This window comes from Pleurodeles waltl, chromosome 9 (assembly GCF_031143425.1).
Source record: "Pleurodeles waltl isolate 20211129_DDA chromosome 9, aPleWal1.hap1.20221129, whole genome shotgun sequence".
Lineage (NCBI taxonomy): Eukaryota > Metazoa > Chordata > Amphibia > Caudata > Salamandridae > Pleurodeles > Pleurodeles waltl.
Window position 1 is genome coordinate 324,144,823 of NC_090448.1, and position 15,860 is coordinate 324,160,682.

The 15,860-nt window shown below is 42.9% G+C and overlaps 1 protein-coding gene across 2 annotated transcripts in view; it reads left to right on the forward strand.

Moving 5' to 3' along the window:
• RBM6 (RNA binding motif protein 6) overlaps positions 1–15,860 on the forward strand; it is a 1,032,809-nt gene that overhangs the window by 553,535 nt on the left and 463,414 nt on the right. For both annotated transcript variants that reach the window (XM_069206836.1, XM_069206837.1), the window contains one exon: positions 13,925–13,999. In XM_069206836.1, the coding sequence (XP_069062937.1) occupies positions 13,925–13,999 (75 nt within the window). The remainder of the gene's footprint in view (positions 1–13,924; positions 14,000–15,860) is intronic.

A 15,860-nucleotide genomic window follows, 5' to 3' on the forward strand; every position in this document is an offset into this window, starting at 1 on the left:
TACCACAAAGAACACCACCAGTTCCTTCATGGAACCTCAACATTGTATTAACACGACTCATGGGTCCGCCTTTTGAGCCCATGCACTCTTGTGAAATGCAATACTTAACGTGGAAAGTTGCATTTTTGATTGCCATCACATCTCTAAGAAGAGTGAGTGAAATTAAAGCATTTACCATACAAGAACCATTTATTCAAATACACAAGAATAAAGTAGTTCTACGGACAAATCCTAAATTTTTACCAAAAGTTATCTCACCGTTCCACCTGAATCAAACAGTAGAATTACCAGTGTTCTTCCCACAGCCAGATTCTGTAGCTGAAAGAGCACTACATACATTAGACATCAAAAGAGCGCTAATGTACTACATTGACGGAACAAAACTAATTAAAAAAACAAAACAACTATTTATTGCCTTTCAAAAACCTCATACAGGAAATCCAATTTCAAAACAAGGCATTGCTAGATGGATAGTTAAGTGTATTCAAACTTGCTATCTTAAAGCAAAGAGAGAGCTGCCTATTACACCAAAGGCACACTCAACCAGAAAGAAAGGTGCGTTCGATGGCATATGTTGCTGCAGATACACATGTTTCGCACAGTCCGCTGCCTGGTGTTGGGCTCGGAGCATTACAAGTTGTTTTTCTTCGAAGAAGTCTTTTTTGGTCACGGGACCGAAGGACTCCTCCCTCTTCGGCTCCATTGCGCATGGGCGTCGACTCCATCTTAGATTGTTTTTTTCCGCTGTCGGGTTCGGACGTATTCCTTTTCGCTCCGTGTTTCGGTTCGGAAAGTTAGTCAGAATCTCGGAAGAAAGCGTCGGTATTGTTCCGTTCGGTATCGGGATAGTTAGGTACATCGACACCGATCATCGGAAGATTTTGGGGTAGCTTCGATCCCCCGTCGGGGCCTGGTCGGCCCGACCGCGTGCGACATCGAAGCCGATGGAACGGACCCCGTTTCGTTTCTGCCCAAAATGTCACAGTAAGTATCCTTATACAGATCAGCACTTGGTCTGTAACTTGTGCTTGTCCCCCGAGCACAAGGAGGATACCTGTGAGGCCTGTCGAGCCTTCCGGTCCAGAAAAACACTCCGGGACCGAAGAGCCAGGCGTCTACAAATGGCGCCACGCCGACAAAACAACGTTTCAACGACGAAGAGGAAACATTCTCGGTTCCGGAATCAGAATCCGGAGACTCCGACGTCGAACAACAGCAACAAACAGTGAGTAAGACGTCGAAAATTAAAACCATCGAGAAGACAAAAGCCCAGGGGACGCCACTGCCAACAGGCCATGGCTCGACCCATAAAACCGGCGAGCCGTCGAAGGCGCCGAAAAAGGGCACGCCCATAGCGAAGACACCCGACTCCGGTCGAGGGACCGCCATGGAGCAACCTCGGAGCCGAGATAGCGGCTCCGAGAGGCAAAAACAAGATGCCGGCACCGAAAAACATCGGCACCGAGACACACTGCCGAAAGCCACAAAAATTCTGTCGGTGGCGAAGCCGAAAAAAGAGTCTCTCTCGGCGCCGAAAAGTTCCACACCTCCATCCTACACAGAGGAACAAGGAATAAGTGGCCAGATGCACAGATTTGGACAAGAGCTCCAAAGTGTAGAATCTGACTACACACAAAAGAGACTGTACATCCAGCAAGACACAGGGAAGATATCAACCCTTCCCCCAATAATGAGAAAAAGAAGGATCGGACTTCTCAAGGATGACGCACAACCACAAGCCAAAGTGGTTAAAAAAGTCACGCCGCCGCCCTCTCCACCACAACAGGCATCGCCGGCACAAACACCGCCACAAATGCACTCACCAGCGCAAACTACCATGAGTCAAGATAATCAGGATCAAGACGCTTGGGACCTATATGACACCCCAGTGCCGGACAATGATCCTGATTCATACCCCACAAAGCCGTCACCGCCAGAGGACAGTACCTCATACTCGCAACTGGTGGCTAGGGCAGCAGAATTCCACAATGTCCAACTGCATTCCGATCCTATAGAGGATGATTTTTTATTTAACACCCTCTCGGCTACACATAGCCAATATCAATGTCTCCCAATGCTACCAGGGATGTTACGGCACGCAAAACAAATTTTTGAAGAGCCCGTAAAATCAAGAGCCATCACCCCAAGGGTGGATAAGAAATACAAACCACCACCCACAGACCCAGTGTTTATTACTTCGCAGTTACCACCTGACTCCGTAGTAGTAGGGGCAGATCGCAAAAGAGCAAATTCCCATACATCTGGCGACGCCCCACCTCCGGACAAAGAAAGCAGAAAATTTGATGCGGCAGGAAAAAGAGTAGCATCACAGGCAGCCAACCAGTGGCGCATCGCAAATTCTCAAGCGCTGCTGGCCCGATATGACCGCGCACACTGGGATGAGATGCAACTTCTCATAGACCATCTTCCACAGGAATACCAAAAAAGGGCGCAGCAAATAGTTGAAGAGGGACAAACGATCTCAAACAATCAAATCCGCTCTTCAATGGACGCAGCCGATACTGCAGCGAGAACAGTCAACACTGCTGTCACCATAAGGAGACACGCTTGGCTCCGCACTTCAGGCTTCAAACCGGAAATCCAGCAGGCTGTCCTTAATATGCCCTTCAACGAGAAACAACTTTTTGGCCCTGAAGTGGACACAGCCATTGAAAAACTTAAAAAGGACACAGACACGGCCAAAGCCATGGGCGCACTCTACTCCCCGCAGAGCAGAGGCTCTTTTAGAAAAACTCCATTTAGAGGGGGGTTTCGTGGCCAACCCACAGACACCACCAGCCAACAAACCAGAACCACACCATATCAGGGTTCATTCCAAAGAGGAGGTTTCAGGGGATATAGAGGGGGTCAATTCCCAAGGAGTAGGGGAAGATTCCAGACTCCAAAAACACCTCCACCTAAACAGTGACTTTCAAGTCACACAACCCCTTCACTCAACACCAGTGGGGGGAAGACTAAGCCAATTCTACCAATCTTGGCAGCAGATTACAACAGACAATTGGGTATTAGCAATAATCCAACATGGCTATTGCATAGAATTCCACAAATTCCCACCAAACATCCCTCCAAAAACACGCAAAATGTCACCTCAACATTTAGAACTTTTAGGACTAGAAGTTCAAGCACTACTGCAAAAGGATGCAATAGAGTTAGTACCAGTACAACAAAAAAACACAGGAGTTTACTCCCTGTACTTTCTAATTCCAAAAAAAGACAAAACATTAAGACCAATATTAGATCTCAGGACACTAAATACCTACATCATATCGGACCACTTTCACATGGTCACACTACAAGACATCATTCCACTGCTCAAACAGCAAGATTACATGACCACATTAGACCTAAAAGATGCGTACTTTCATATACTGATACACCCTTCTCACAGAAAGTACCTAAGGTTCGTATTCAAAGGAATACATTACCAATTCAAAGTGTTGCCATTCGGAATAACAACTGCACCAAGAGTATTCACAAAATGTCTAGCAGTAGTAGCAGCACATATCAGGAGACAACAGATACATGTGTTTCCTTACCTAGACGATTGGCTAATCAAGACCAACACAGTAAAAAAGTGCACAAACGACACCACATATGTCATACAAACCCTTCACAAACTGGGTTTCTCCATCAACTATACAAAGTCACACCTCGAACCGTGTCAGACACAACAATATCTAGGGGCAACCATCAACACATCAAAAGGAATTGCCACTCTAAGTCCACAAAGAGTGCAAGCATTCCACAAGGTAATAAGTGCTATGTTTCCAAACCAAAAGATACAAGCAAAATTTGTGCTAAAACTTCTAGGCATGATGTCATCATGCATAGCCATTGTCCCAAACGCAAGACTAAACATGCGACCCTTACAACAGTGCCTAGCATCACAATGGTCACAGGCACAGGGTCAACTTCAAGATCTGGTGTTGGTAGACCGCCAAACATACCTCTCGCTTCTATGGTGGAACAGCAACAATTTAAACAAAGGGCGGACATTTCAGGACCCAGTGCCTCAATACGTTATAACAACAGATGCTTCCATGACAGGGTGGGGAGCACACCTCAATCACCACAGCATTCAAGGACAATGGGATGTACACCAAACAAAATTTCATATCAATTACCTAGAACTGTTAGCAGTATTTCTAGCGTTAAAAGCCTTTCAACCCATAATAACACACAAATACATTCTTGTCAAAACAGACAACATGACAACAATGTATTATTTAAACAAACAAGGAGGAACACACTCAACACAATTGTGTCTCCTAACACAAAAAATATGGCAGTGGGCGACTCACAACAACATTCGCCTAATAGCACAATTTATTCCAGGGATCCAAAACCAACTAGCAGACAACCTTTCGCGAGACCACCAACAAGTCCACGAATGGGAAATTCACCCCCAAGTTCTGAACAAGTACTTTCAAATTTGGGGAACACCCCAGATAGATTTGTTTGCAACAAAAGAAAACGCAAAATGCCAAAACTTCGCATCCAGGTACCCACACCGCGAATCACAAGGCAATGCTCTATGGATGAGTTGGTCAGGGATATTTGCATACGCTTTTCCCCCCTCTCCCTCTCCTTCCATATCTAGTAAACAAGTTGAGTCAAAACCAACTCAAACTCATACTGATAGCACCCACATGGGCAAGACAACCTTGGTATACAACTCTACTAGACCTTTCACTAGTACCGCATGTCAAACTACCCAACAGACCAGATCTGTTAACACAACACAAACAACAGATCAGGCATCCAAACCCAGCAACATTGAATCTGGCAATTTGGCTCCTGAAATCCTAGAATTCGGACACTTAGACCTCACACAAGAATGTATGGAGGTCATAAAACAAGCTAGAAAAGCTTCCACTAGACACTGCTATGCATCTAAGTGGAAAATATTTGTTTGCTACTGCCATACCAATCAAATCCAACCATTGCATGCCTCTACAAAGGACATAGTGGGATACTTACTACATTTGCAAAAAGCGAATCTCGCTTTTTCATCTATAAAAATACACCTCGCAGCAATATCTGCTTACCTACAAACTACTCATTCATCGTCTCTATTTAGAATACCAGTTATTAAAGCATTCATGGAAGGGCTAAAAAGAATTATACCACCAAGAACACCACCAGTTCCTTCATGGAACCTTAACATCGTCTTAACAAGACTCATGGGTCCACCTTTCGAACCCATGCATTCCTGTGAAATGCAATATCTAACCTGGAAAGTCGCATTTCTCATTGCAATCACATCCCTCAGAAGAGTAAGTGAAATACAGGCTTTTACCATACAAGAACCATTTATTCAAATGCACAAAAATAAAATAGTTCTAAGAACAAATCCAAAATTTCTACCAAAAGTAATCTCACCATTCCATTTAAATCAAACAGTAGAATTGCCAGTGTTCTTCCCACAACCAGATTCCGTGGCTGAAAGGGCACTACATACATTAGACATCAAAAGAGCACTAATGTACTACATTGACAGAACAAAGCTAATCAGGAAAACAAAACAACTGTTCATAGCTTTTCAAAAACCACACATAGTAAATCCAATCTCTAAACAAGGCATTGCTAGATGGATAGTCAGATGTATTCAAACATGCTATCTTAAAGCCAAAAGAGAATTGCCTATTACACCAAAGGCACACTCAACCAGAAAGAAAGGTTCTACAATGGCCTTTCTAGGAAACATTCCTATGAGCGAAATATGTAAGGCTGCAACCTGGTCTACGCCTCATACATTTACTAAACACTACTGTGTAGACGTACTAAATGCACAACAAGCTACAGTGGGCCAAGCTGTACTAAGAACATTATTCCAAACTACTTCAACTCCTACAGGCTAAACCACCGCTTTTAGGGGAGGTAACTGCTTTATAGTGTATGCGAAACATGTGTATCTGCAGCAACATATGCCATCGAACTGAAAATGTCACTTACCCAGTGTACATCTGTTCGTGGCATTAGTCGCTGCAGATTCACATGTGCCCTCCCGCCTCCCCGGGAAGCCTGTAGCTGTTTAGAAGTACATCTTAAATCTTAAACATTTGTACATTTGTAAATAATTATTATAAACTTTTTATGTACATACGTATTCACTCCACTGCATGGGCACTATTTATAGCAAACAACTCCATCCTCACCCTCTGCGGGGAAAACAATCTAAGATGGAGTCGACGCCCATGCGCAATGGAGCCGAAGAGGGAGGAGTCCTTCGGTCCCGTGACCAAAAAAGACTTCTTTGAAGAAAAACAACTTGTAATACTCCGAGCCCAACACCAGGCAGCGGACTGTGCAAAACATGTGAATCTGCAGCGACTAATGCCACGAACAGATGTACACTGGGTAAGTGACATTTTCATACCATGGCCTTTCTAGGAAATATTCCAATGAACGAAATATGTACGGCAGCAACATGGTCTACGCCTCATACATTTACCAAACATTACTGTGTAGATGTGTTAACTTCACAACAAGCCACAGTAGGTCAAGCTGTACTACGAACATTGTTTCAAACAACTTCAACTCCAACAGGCTAAACCACCGCTTTTGGGGAGATAACTGCTTACTAGTCTATGCACAGCATGTGTATCTGCAGCTACACATGTCATCGAAAGGAAAATGTCACTTACCCAGTGTACATCTGTTCGTGGCATTAGTCGCTGCAGATTCACATGCGCCCACCCGCCTCCCCGGGAGCCTGTACCCGTTTAGAAGTTGATCTTGAACATTTGTAAATATATTACTTTAAACTTCATTATGTACATACGTATTCACTCCATTGCATGGGCACTATTACTAGCATACACAACTTCTACCTCACCCTCTGCGGGGAAAACAATCTAACATGGAGTCGACACCCATGCGCAATGGAGTCGAAATGGGAGGAGTCCCTCGGTCTTGTGACTCGAAAAGACTTCTTCGAAGAAAAACAACTTGTAACACTCCGAGCCCAACACCAGATGGCGGGATGTGCACAGCATGTGAATCTGCAGCGACTAATGCCACGAACAGATGTACACTGGGTAAGTGACATTTTCATTTTGCAGTCCATTCAGACAGTGATTTGATTATCACAGTTTGGTCCACTAATTGACGAGTCTATAGAAACCTGAGAGTAGTAGCATTTGAAAGACTGTTCTGTTAAAGCATACATTATCTCCAGGACTCTCCAGTCCTCATCCCATTGATTACTAATGAGATAGGTTTATCTCCACGACAGAAATAAGAACACAAGGAATGCTGAACCCTTTACCTCACTCCTTCTCACCGGGAGTACATAATGTGTACTTACCCAGCATTGCTTCTGTTCTTTTTTCTTTTCTGCGGCAGAATGGTAGGAGAAATGGAGGGCACGGCTCCTGCGGGGCTGGAGTGGCGTTTGTTGATGTTTTTTCTGGTCCTTCAATGGGGCTGTGAGGTTGGTGTTCCTGAGGGCTCCTCCCTGCCTACCAGGCGCTCAATCAGTTGCATGTCGGCTTAGGGCCAAACGGCTGCTGGTGGGGCCTGTTGTTCCAGCCCTGTGGTACTGCTTCCAGGGTCCGTGCTGTCTCCTCGGCTGCAGGGCAGCCTGGGGGCGAACACATTTATTCAGTCAGACTCTGCTTGCCTTTCGGGTAAAACAGGATTCCACTGAACAGGCGCGAGGCGGGTCGGGCCTGCCCCAGTTCTGCGGTTACGGCATTTTCCCTCTATTTTGGTGACTTGTTAAGCAGGGAGCCCTGAGGGTAAGTACTGCGTAGCGGAGTTCTGATTTCTTGGAGTGGTTGCCTGCATTCTTACAGACTGTGCAGGTCTTCTTTGGCTCTCTGTGTGGTGCTTGATTTTTGACATGGGGAAGCATACTCCTAAATAGAGACATGCTGTGGCCACTTCTTCTGCCTCCACTTCTTCTTCACGATCCTCACTTTCGCCTCCTCGGTCTAGAAAATGCAAGAAGGATGAGGAGGCCCGTTTGAAACAACTAATTAGGGAGACTTTGCTGGAAATGAGGGATTTGCCTACTAGCCAAATGGTACTGTTCCTGCAGTTGCTTCCCAGTCTTCTGGGTGCAATGAGGAGGTACCTGGCCCTAAGAAGCAAAAGGGAAAGCACATATCAAAATACATGTTGCCAGACCTCATTAGACTTACTAAGACTAGCATGGGGTTCCAAGAGGAGGAGATGCTGGAGACGTCCTCTGGTTCCAATTGCATTAGTTTCAGAGCACAACAGCAGTGGATGTACCTGTGCACCCCTGTGTCCAGGAGGATGGCTCAGACATCTTTGGAGGAGGTTGCAGACATTAACGGTCCTGTTGACAAGAAAGTGGATGTGTCCCTCAAAAAGGTGTATTTGGGAGCCCATCTGGCCCTCAGAGTTGGTATCTACTGCACATATGTGGCGCAGTCACTTATTTCGGATCTTAAGTCCCTGTATAGGGCCTTGGATGAATCATCGGACTGTTCAGGTTTGCTGGAGCATATTGAAAGTCAAGTGGAATGCCTTTCCGATATGTCTTTTGATATTGTGAGATCTTTGGCTCTTTCTGGTGAGGCCTGTGTGGAGGCTCAACATAATCGGGTTCTGAAAGACTGGAAGACAGATGCGGCCCAGAAGTCTTCCGCTTTACGGTCTGTGTTATTTGGAGAAGAGCTGGAGGATAAGCTTCACAAGCTCTTCAAAGAGAAGAAACATTCCTCCTCTCTAAAATTGGTTTCTGGGGACAGGCAGCCAAATCCCCTTTTCCACAACCATTAAGAAGACCGTTTGTCCGGTCCCTGGGGAGATTTCTGGCTGGCTGTGGTTGTGAGAAGAAACCCAAGTCTCCCACTTTGAAACCTTGTTCCTAACTACATGGCGGTTCAGAACTATGCAGTAGGAGGTCGCCTGCAGTTCTCCTCCAGGCTTGGCTGTTGTCTACTTCAGAAGCTTGGGTTTTGGACATCTTGTAGAACGGCTACAGGATTGAGTATGGGGAGGTTCCTCCTGCTTCATGAGTGCGTGCGACTCCTTGGCTCTTCAACCTTGTGAAATGGGTCACTTTAGCCAAAGGGATTCACTCTCTCCTTCAGAAGCGGGCCATTCTGGAGGTTCCTCTCTTGGAGAAGGACAAGGAGTTTACTCCATCATCTTCCTTGACACGAAGTTCACCGGAGGCTTCCGGCTAGTTTTGGACTTGAAAGCCCTGAACAGGTTGGTACGTCATGTCTCCTTCAAGATGGAGATGTTACAGCACATTATTCCGTTGATAGTCAAGGGTCATCTGATGTGTACTCTAAATCCGCAGGACGTATATTATCTTGTCACAGTTTATCCGTTCTCCAAACAGTTTCTGAGGTTCTGTGTCCAGGGAACTGATTTTCAGTACAGAGTTCTGACGTACGACCTTCGGTCTGCTCCGCAGGTTTTTACCAAAGGTGGTGGAACCTCTGGTTGCCACTCTTTATCTCCTGGGATCCATCTGTACCATTATCTGGATGACTGGCTGGTTCACGCCTTGACGAGAGAGCATATTCTTAAGGACCTCCAGATGGTGTGAGCTTCTCTCAACACCCATGGCTTTCTGATAAACTGAGAAAATTGTCAACTGGTCCCTTCTCAGGATCTGACTTTTATAGGGGCCCGGTTTTGCACCAACCTCCGCAGAGTTTTCCTTCCAGCTTCCGGGCTATGACGTTGATGTCCTTGGCTCAGGAAGTGATGGGCCTGGTTTCAGTGCCGGTCCACAGGTGGCGTCGCCTGTTGGGTTTTATGGTGGCAGCAGTTTTCACGGTGGCTTGGGTTCAGTTTCACCTCAGGCCTTTGTGGATCAATCTGCTGTTCTTTTTGGATCCACGCTCCAGAGTCTTTGAGATGTTGGTGCCGGTGTCTCCATCAGTGGTACCGGAGTTGGGATGATGGACAGTGCAGGTCTTTGGCTTGGGTATTCTCCATTAGTAATGATTGGGACGTGGACTGGAAGGACCTTGGGGTAATGTCCAATTACTTACCGATAATCTTCACTACTCCTCGTCCTGCAGTCTTCGACCAATTCATTACGCCTGCCCTCCCACCCAAATGACTGGCCTTCCTTCTTTTGTGCTTGGTAGTTCAAAAGGAATGCTCACTAAGTACACATAATGTACTTCCGCTGGGAGGGAGTAAGATAAGGTGGTCCGCATTCATTGTGCTCTTTTTTTCTGTCATGTAGATAGGTTTATCTCTCTTAGTAATGAATGAGACGAGTACTGCAGGACCAGTGATAAAGTTTAACTTCAGCAATCTCTAACAGCTGTGAGACCATGCTTATTGAAATGAGCGGAGAAGGGAAACAATCAACTAGCCTATGGACATCAGTTTCTGCGAGGTCGAGAGAGAGGAAGCCCTGCAAATTCCCTCCTGTGTCCCCAGTCCAACACCCCCCCATAATAGGTTGTGCTTTTCATCTTATTGGAATTGAACATGCCAATGACTGGAACCTGGGAGTTGGGTGGCTCAATTCCCATTTTCGATAAAGTGCCAGGGAGGGCCCAGAGGGGTCAGAGAAGGATCTCAGGCATGTTAGAGATCTTAGAACTTGTGGTTGCAGAGCTGAATAACTGGGAGGGTAATAAATTGCAAAACTTTGTGAAACTTAGGTAGCAGTTGTTAATTAGCTCCTCTCTAAGATCTCCCAAAAGTAGACATAAGGTGATTCCTCGTCCATTACCTGAATAGGGAAATAAATTGTCTGGTTAGGATTCAGTATGTAGAGTATTAATCTGAAAGGAACTCCAGGGTAGCCCTGTTGAGAAGGCGACGCTTAAAGGCCCATCTCGCAAGAGACTTTTGGGACAGGCTTGGATCCACCTCAGGAAAGCAGCGGTAAAGGGTCAGGCTAGACGTTTTCGGTCACTAGTTGACAAAGGGGTCAAAAAATGTGTTCTTCCCCAGTAGCCATAGCTGAATCTCGTTGGACTGAGTTTATCGCTGCCCTTTATGCATCAAATGGGGTTGAATTGTTCCTGCTTCCCGAAAGTGATGGGTCACGTTCCATTGATCCTCCTACAGTAAAGGAGATAGAGCTGGCCATTCGAGCTATGCGCCTCTCCGTCACAATGGGTCCTGACGAATTACCCATTTCGGTAATAAAACAGGATATTTGCTCATGGAGTAAGATTTTATTTGTGGTTTTTAGGAGGTGCCTCCTTTGCAGGAGTATCCCATCCTCCTGGTTCGGTAGTATTATTGTGCCTTTATTTAAGAAGGGCGATCGTAAATCTCCAGCTAACTACCGGCAGATTGTCCTTCTGGACATTATCAGGAAAATCTTTGCTAAAGGTCTGCTTTCCAGACTAACTATTTGCGCTGAGGAGAACAATATCACTCCCCTGGAGCAAACAGGGCTTAGGCATAATCATAGCACTTTGGATAATATTGCAGCATTACAAGTCATTACTGGAAAGTATGTGAAAGTAGGAGGTGGAGCGATCTATGCTCCATTGATAAATATAATCTGCTACAAAATATCTTTACTACTTTTGTTGCGTTCATACCTTTGTGTGTGAAAAATTACCAGAAATGTATAGATGGATTTCAGCCTAAAGACCCATGAAATCATTTTGAAGATAACTCCAGATAGTTAGCCAAATACATATGTTCCTACATTGTAGTATTTCAGGATGAGGTGTATTTTCTCTGCTTTCTGGGATATGCAGTGGCACGTATGCTGTGTTTTAACCCAATGATAGCTAGTCAGTATCTGCATGTCAGTTTCAGACTTTTAAACGTCAACTAACTGTGCAAGTAAACTTCTTTGGTTACAGATTAGCTAAATACTTAAGGATCTTAAATATTTGTCACCTCGCACAAAACGTATCCTAAATTGCCTTGTTTTTGTAAAGCCAATGGCCATCATGTGGGCAATTTTATTATGTGGAATAAGCATTTTTTTGTGGGTGGTCTAAAATACTGTTAGTTCCGTTATTGGGCAATGGAGTCCAGTAAATCTCGTGGAATTCTGAAAGTTGTATTCACTATTGTTCTTAAATATTAAGAACTTTGGAAGGACTGGGAGAGGTAGGATGGTTCTTGACACTTGTTGTAAATCTCACTGATAGTTTAGAGAAATCCTGAAATTCGATTGGCATTTAGACTAGATCTTTGAACAGTGGAAATGTTGGAGTTTGTTAATTGACTGGCTTATTTGAAAACTAATTGTTTTAAACCAGTTGTTCTCCTGCCTGTACTGTGCCAGAGATAAACGTTTGTCATTTTCCCTTTGTACAATCCATTTGATTTTGCAGCAGTACTATCAATAAATAATTAAATCCCAAAGAAAAGTAAGGTCTATAAAACTCGGCCTGTCCCCTTACTCTGTTCGTCTTTTATGTACACCTCTATCTTTCTTATGTGTCCCATCACTTCTGTGAGCTAAAAAATGGGTGTTATGTCAGGGAGACCTCGAAGTCCCCTGTGTTTCTGTTGATTCCCGAAAGAGTCCTTGGGGTGCCAAAGCATTAAAAAAAAAATGTATACTGATGAAACAGTCTTGTCTGTGGACTTAACAAAATCGCATAGGTAGGAGTTTTTGTATGGTTTAAGTGCGTAGACCCACCTACTTCAATTTCTAACGTCACTGCATCAAATTAATTCCACAAACTTACTCAGCTTTATTGATTCATTCAAGGATGACTGCAGGTCTGGCAGGCGGTTCCTGTAACATATATCTCTGTGAACACAGTTGGTCTGTGCCTTCTTCAGTACACATTTCTTAGATAAAGTGTTTTTCTTTCCTTTCAATTAGGTTTTAAAGGAGGTCCTTTGCCTAGCCCTAGAAATTATCACTTAAATTTCATTGATTACATTTTTACCAGCAATATTTCTTATTCATAAAAGCATCCACATAGGCCCTCTTCGATTGCCTTTAAAAGAACAAACTAATATACATTTGTTTCTTAAGTACTCAGACTCAGTAATACATTGATGGATTTAAACTGAGTGCCCTTGTTGGCACAATTTTCATAGGCTGATGGATACCATAGCAGGAGATTGTTGTACATTATATCAGCGATTTTACTATGAATTCTCCCATTTGTCTGCTGCCAATTTAACTTTTTTTTTAGCCATGTAGGCATTGTTCTACAATTTTTAATTCTCTGACATAGGTAGCATCTGATATAGCGGTTCCCAGCCTGTGGTCTGGGGACCATGAAACCTCCCCAGGGGTTTGTGACTGCTTAGAAAATTAAATAATATTAACAGATTAAAAAAGTGTATATAAATAAATGAACTTAAAGTACAATTGAAAATGTTAATACCTACTGTAAATGTAAAGGAATTTGAAATTGCAGTGCAGGTGCATTAATCAGAATGTAGTATGGTTCAATTGAATTTAGAAAAGCTCCAACCTTCCTATTACATGTTTTAATTTTATTTATATTTGTTTGCAAATTTAATAGAAAGTTATGATTGTCTATGTGTTTGATGAATGCTTTAATGATGAATGGTTGCTTCTGTATTTTTATGTGTTTTGTTTTGCAGTTCAAATCATCGTGTGTTTAGGCAGGGGTCTCTGGAATACAGTAGTGAATAGACTAGTGATTCAGTGGGAGATTCCCAGGTTCTAATGCACACTGGGGGTCCCAGATTCCAGTAATGATAAAATGGGTACCGACAAAAGGTTGAGAACCACTGATCTAGTACACCAGAGCATCAGGTTGTCTACTTCTATTTATTTCAAGACTCTGATGGCAGACATAGTAATGATTTATTTCATTCTGTTTTCTGATTCGAGTTTAGCCTAGGCCCCCTAAAACGTTTTACTAGGTGGATTAAAATGTTGCTGTATATATTTGCATATTGAAGAAATTACCATGTTCATTTCCTGTTCAAAGTTTTTTTTCAAATTGTTAGATCGTGTAATTAAGTATTTCCATTTTTTGAACAGGGTTCGATGGTTATTGGTGGCATTAAGGTCTCTTTGACGTATGTACCCGACCCTACTGACTGGTTTTGTGAAAAGGTAAGTGTGTATTGTTTTTTCAATTTGAAAGCACTAAAACCAGTTGGTTTGTATATTAATCTCACAATGTGTTATGGTCTCAGGAACATTTGCGTTACTGCCCACTTTTTTTTAGGTTGTAGTCTGGCTTGCAAAATAAATTTTTGTGGCGTTTCAGAAAGTTGACCTGGGAATACATTCTGTCCTTTGCTTGCCATTTGCATTTTGGTTTGTATGGCTATATTTGCGTTAGGTTCCCCAGCTCGGTTTGTCACTGCCCATGCTTAAACTGTGTTTACAGAATCCTGCACCAACTTGTTTTTTTGGTAACAGGCCTGTAGATGTTCTTGTCTGGTCACATCACATTTGCTGTGCAATTGAGTCTGAGGTCACATGTCAGGAGATGCTGTTTACTTTGCTTTCGGCTGACCTCAAAGTGAGCGTTTATAGGATTCAAGAATGCAGATTGCTCTCCCCATGGGGTAGGGGTGTGTCGAGATTCTATTGATAGATTTCTTGTTTATCCTTTCACTGCTAGGCCTTTCCCCCAGCCCCATGGTAAGCCTTTTTTGGGCTATTTGGAGAAGTTTGCACCTAGGCCCCCATACCTTTTTGTCCACATAAGGTATCCATGCCAGATTTGCATCCTTTTGTTTTTTCCAACATCCTGGGGATTCTAAAGGTACCCAGGGTTTGTGGATTGTCCTGGAGGGGATCACAAAATTAGGCAAAATACAGCCAAATTTTAGGGTTTTGGGGAAAAAGTGTTGCAGAAGAAAGCATCAGTTCTTTTGCATACAAATGTGTTGTAAATAAGAATCCGTTTATATAAGAATTATGTTTCTTTTCATTTGGTAGTTATATCAATTAACAGGGCTCACCGACACCGCCCGATTACCACAGCTTCCTAGCCCAACTGACACTTTCCCCCGTACATTCTTAATACGAACTAACACATTCTACATTCTATTACATATTCTACATACCAACTATTACAACATCTCCTTTTTTTCCAACCAAAACAATAATAATACATTTTTTTTTAATTATTAATAAATAACATAAATATTAATACATTACAAATTCTGAATACTTATTTGGAACATGTATTTTCCTTCTAGTTCTCACGTTTACATCAGTTACATCAGATAAGTAATTCTAAGTAACTCTCTGTTCCGTTTCTGAATTTTGCCTTTCATTGACACAAACATTGCTATCATTACTCATACTACTACTTTTGTTAATTCTGCAATTGCATTTTCCCTCAACTCCATCACTAGTAAAGTCTCCAAAATCAAAATAATCTTGTATTTCCAAATAAACATCTTCATTTCCTTCATTTCTCAATAGTATCTCTTGATGTGGTTTTAATAAAACAATAGCATTTTTACCACCACCCCTTATCTTTCAAAAGAACAGAACCATTAGAAACTTTCAAAATTTGTGCTGGTGAAGTGTACACCGACTCTCCTTTAAACACTTTATAAGTTTTTTTCACAAGTACCCAGTCACCTACATTAAACACTCCAGATCTGACTCTATTTATTCAATCATAATAATTTTTCAGTTTTTACTTGTCAATAATTTTTCGTTTAACTTGAAGTTCATTGTCATCAACAATTTTGACCTTATTAGTCATTCGCAACCTTGCCAAACTTAGGAGTGAGAAACGTTTTTACTTTCTGCCTCTCATCAAAAAGAAAGGTGAAAATCCAGTCGTAGAATTTGCAGTACTATTATACCCGTACACTTTCTCCCGTAAAAATACACATACATCTGATTTTGATGCTATTGCTAATTGAATTCCTTCTTTCATAAATCTGTTCGTACGTTCCACCTGACCATTTGATGAAGGATTGTAAAGAGTACTTTTTTCTTGTTG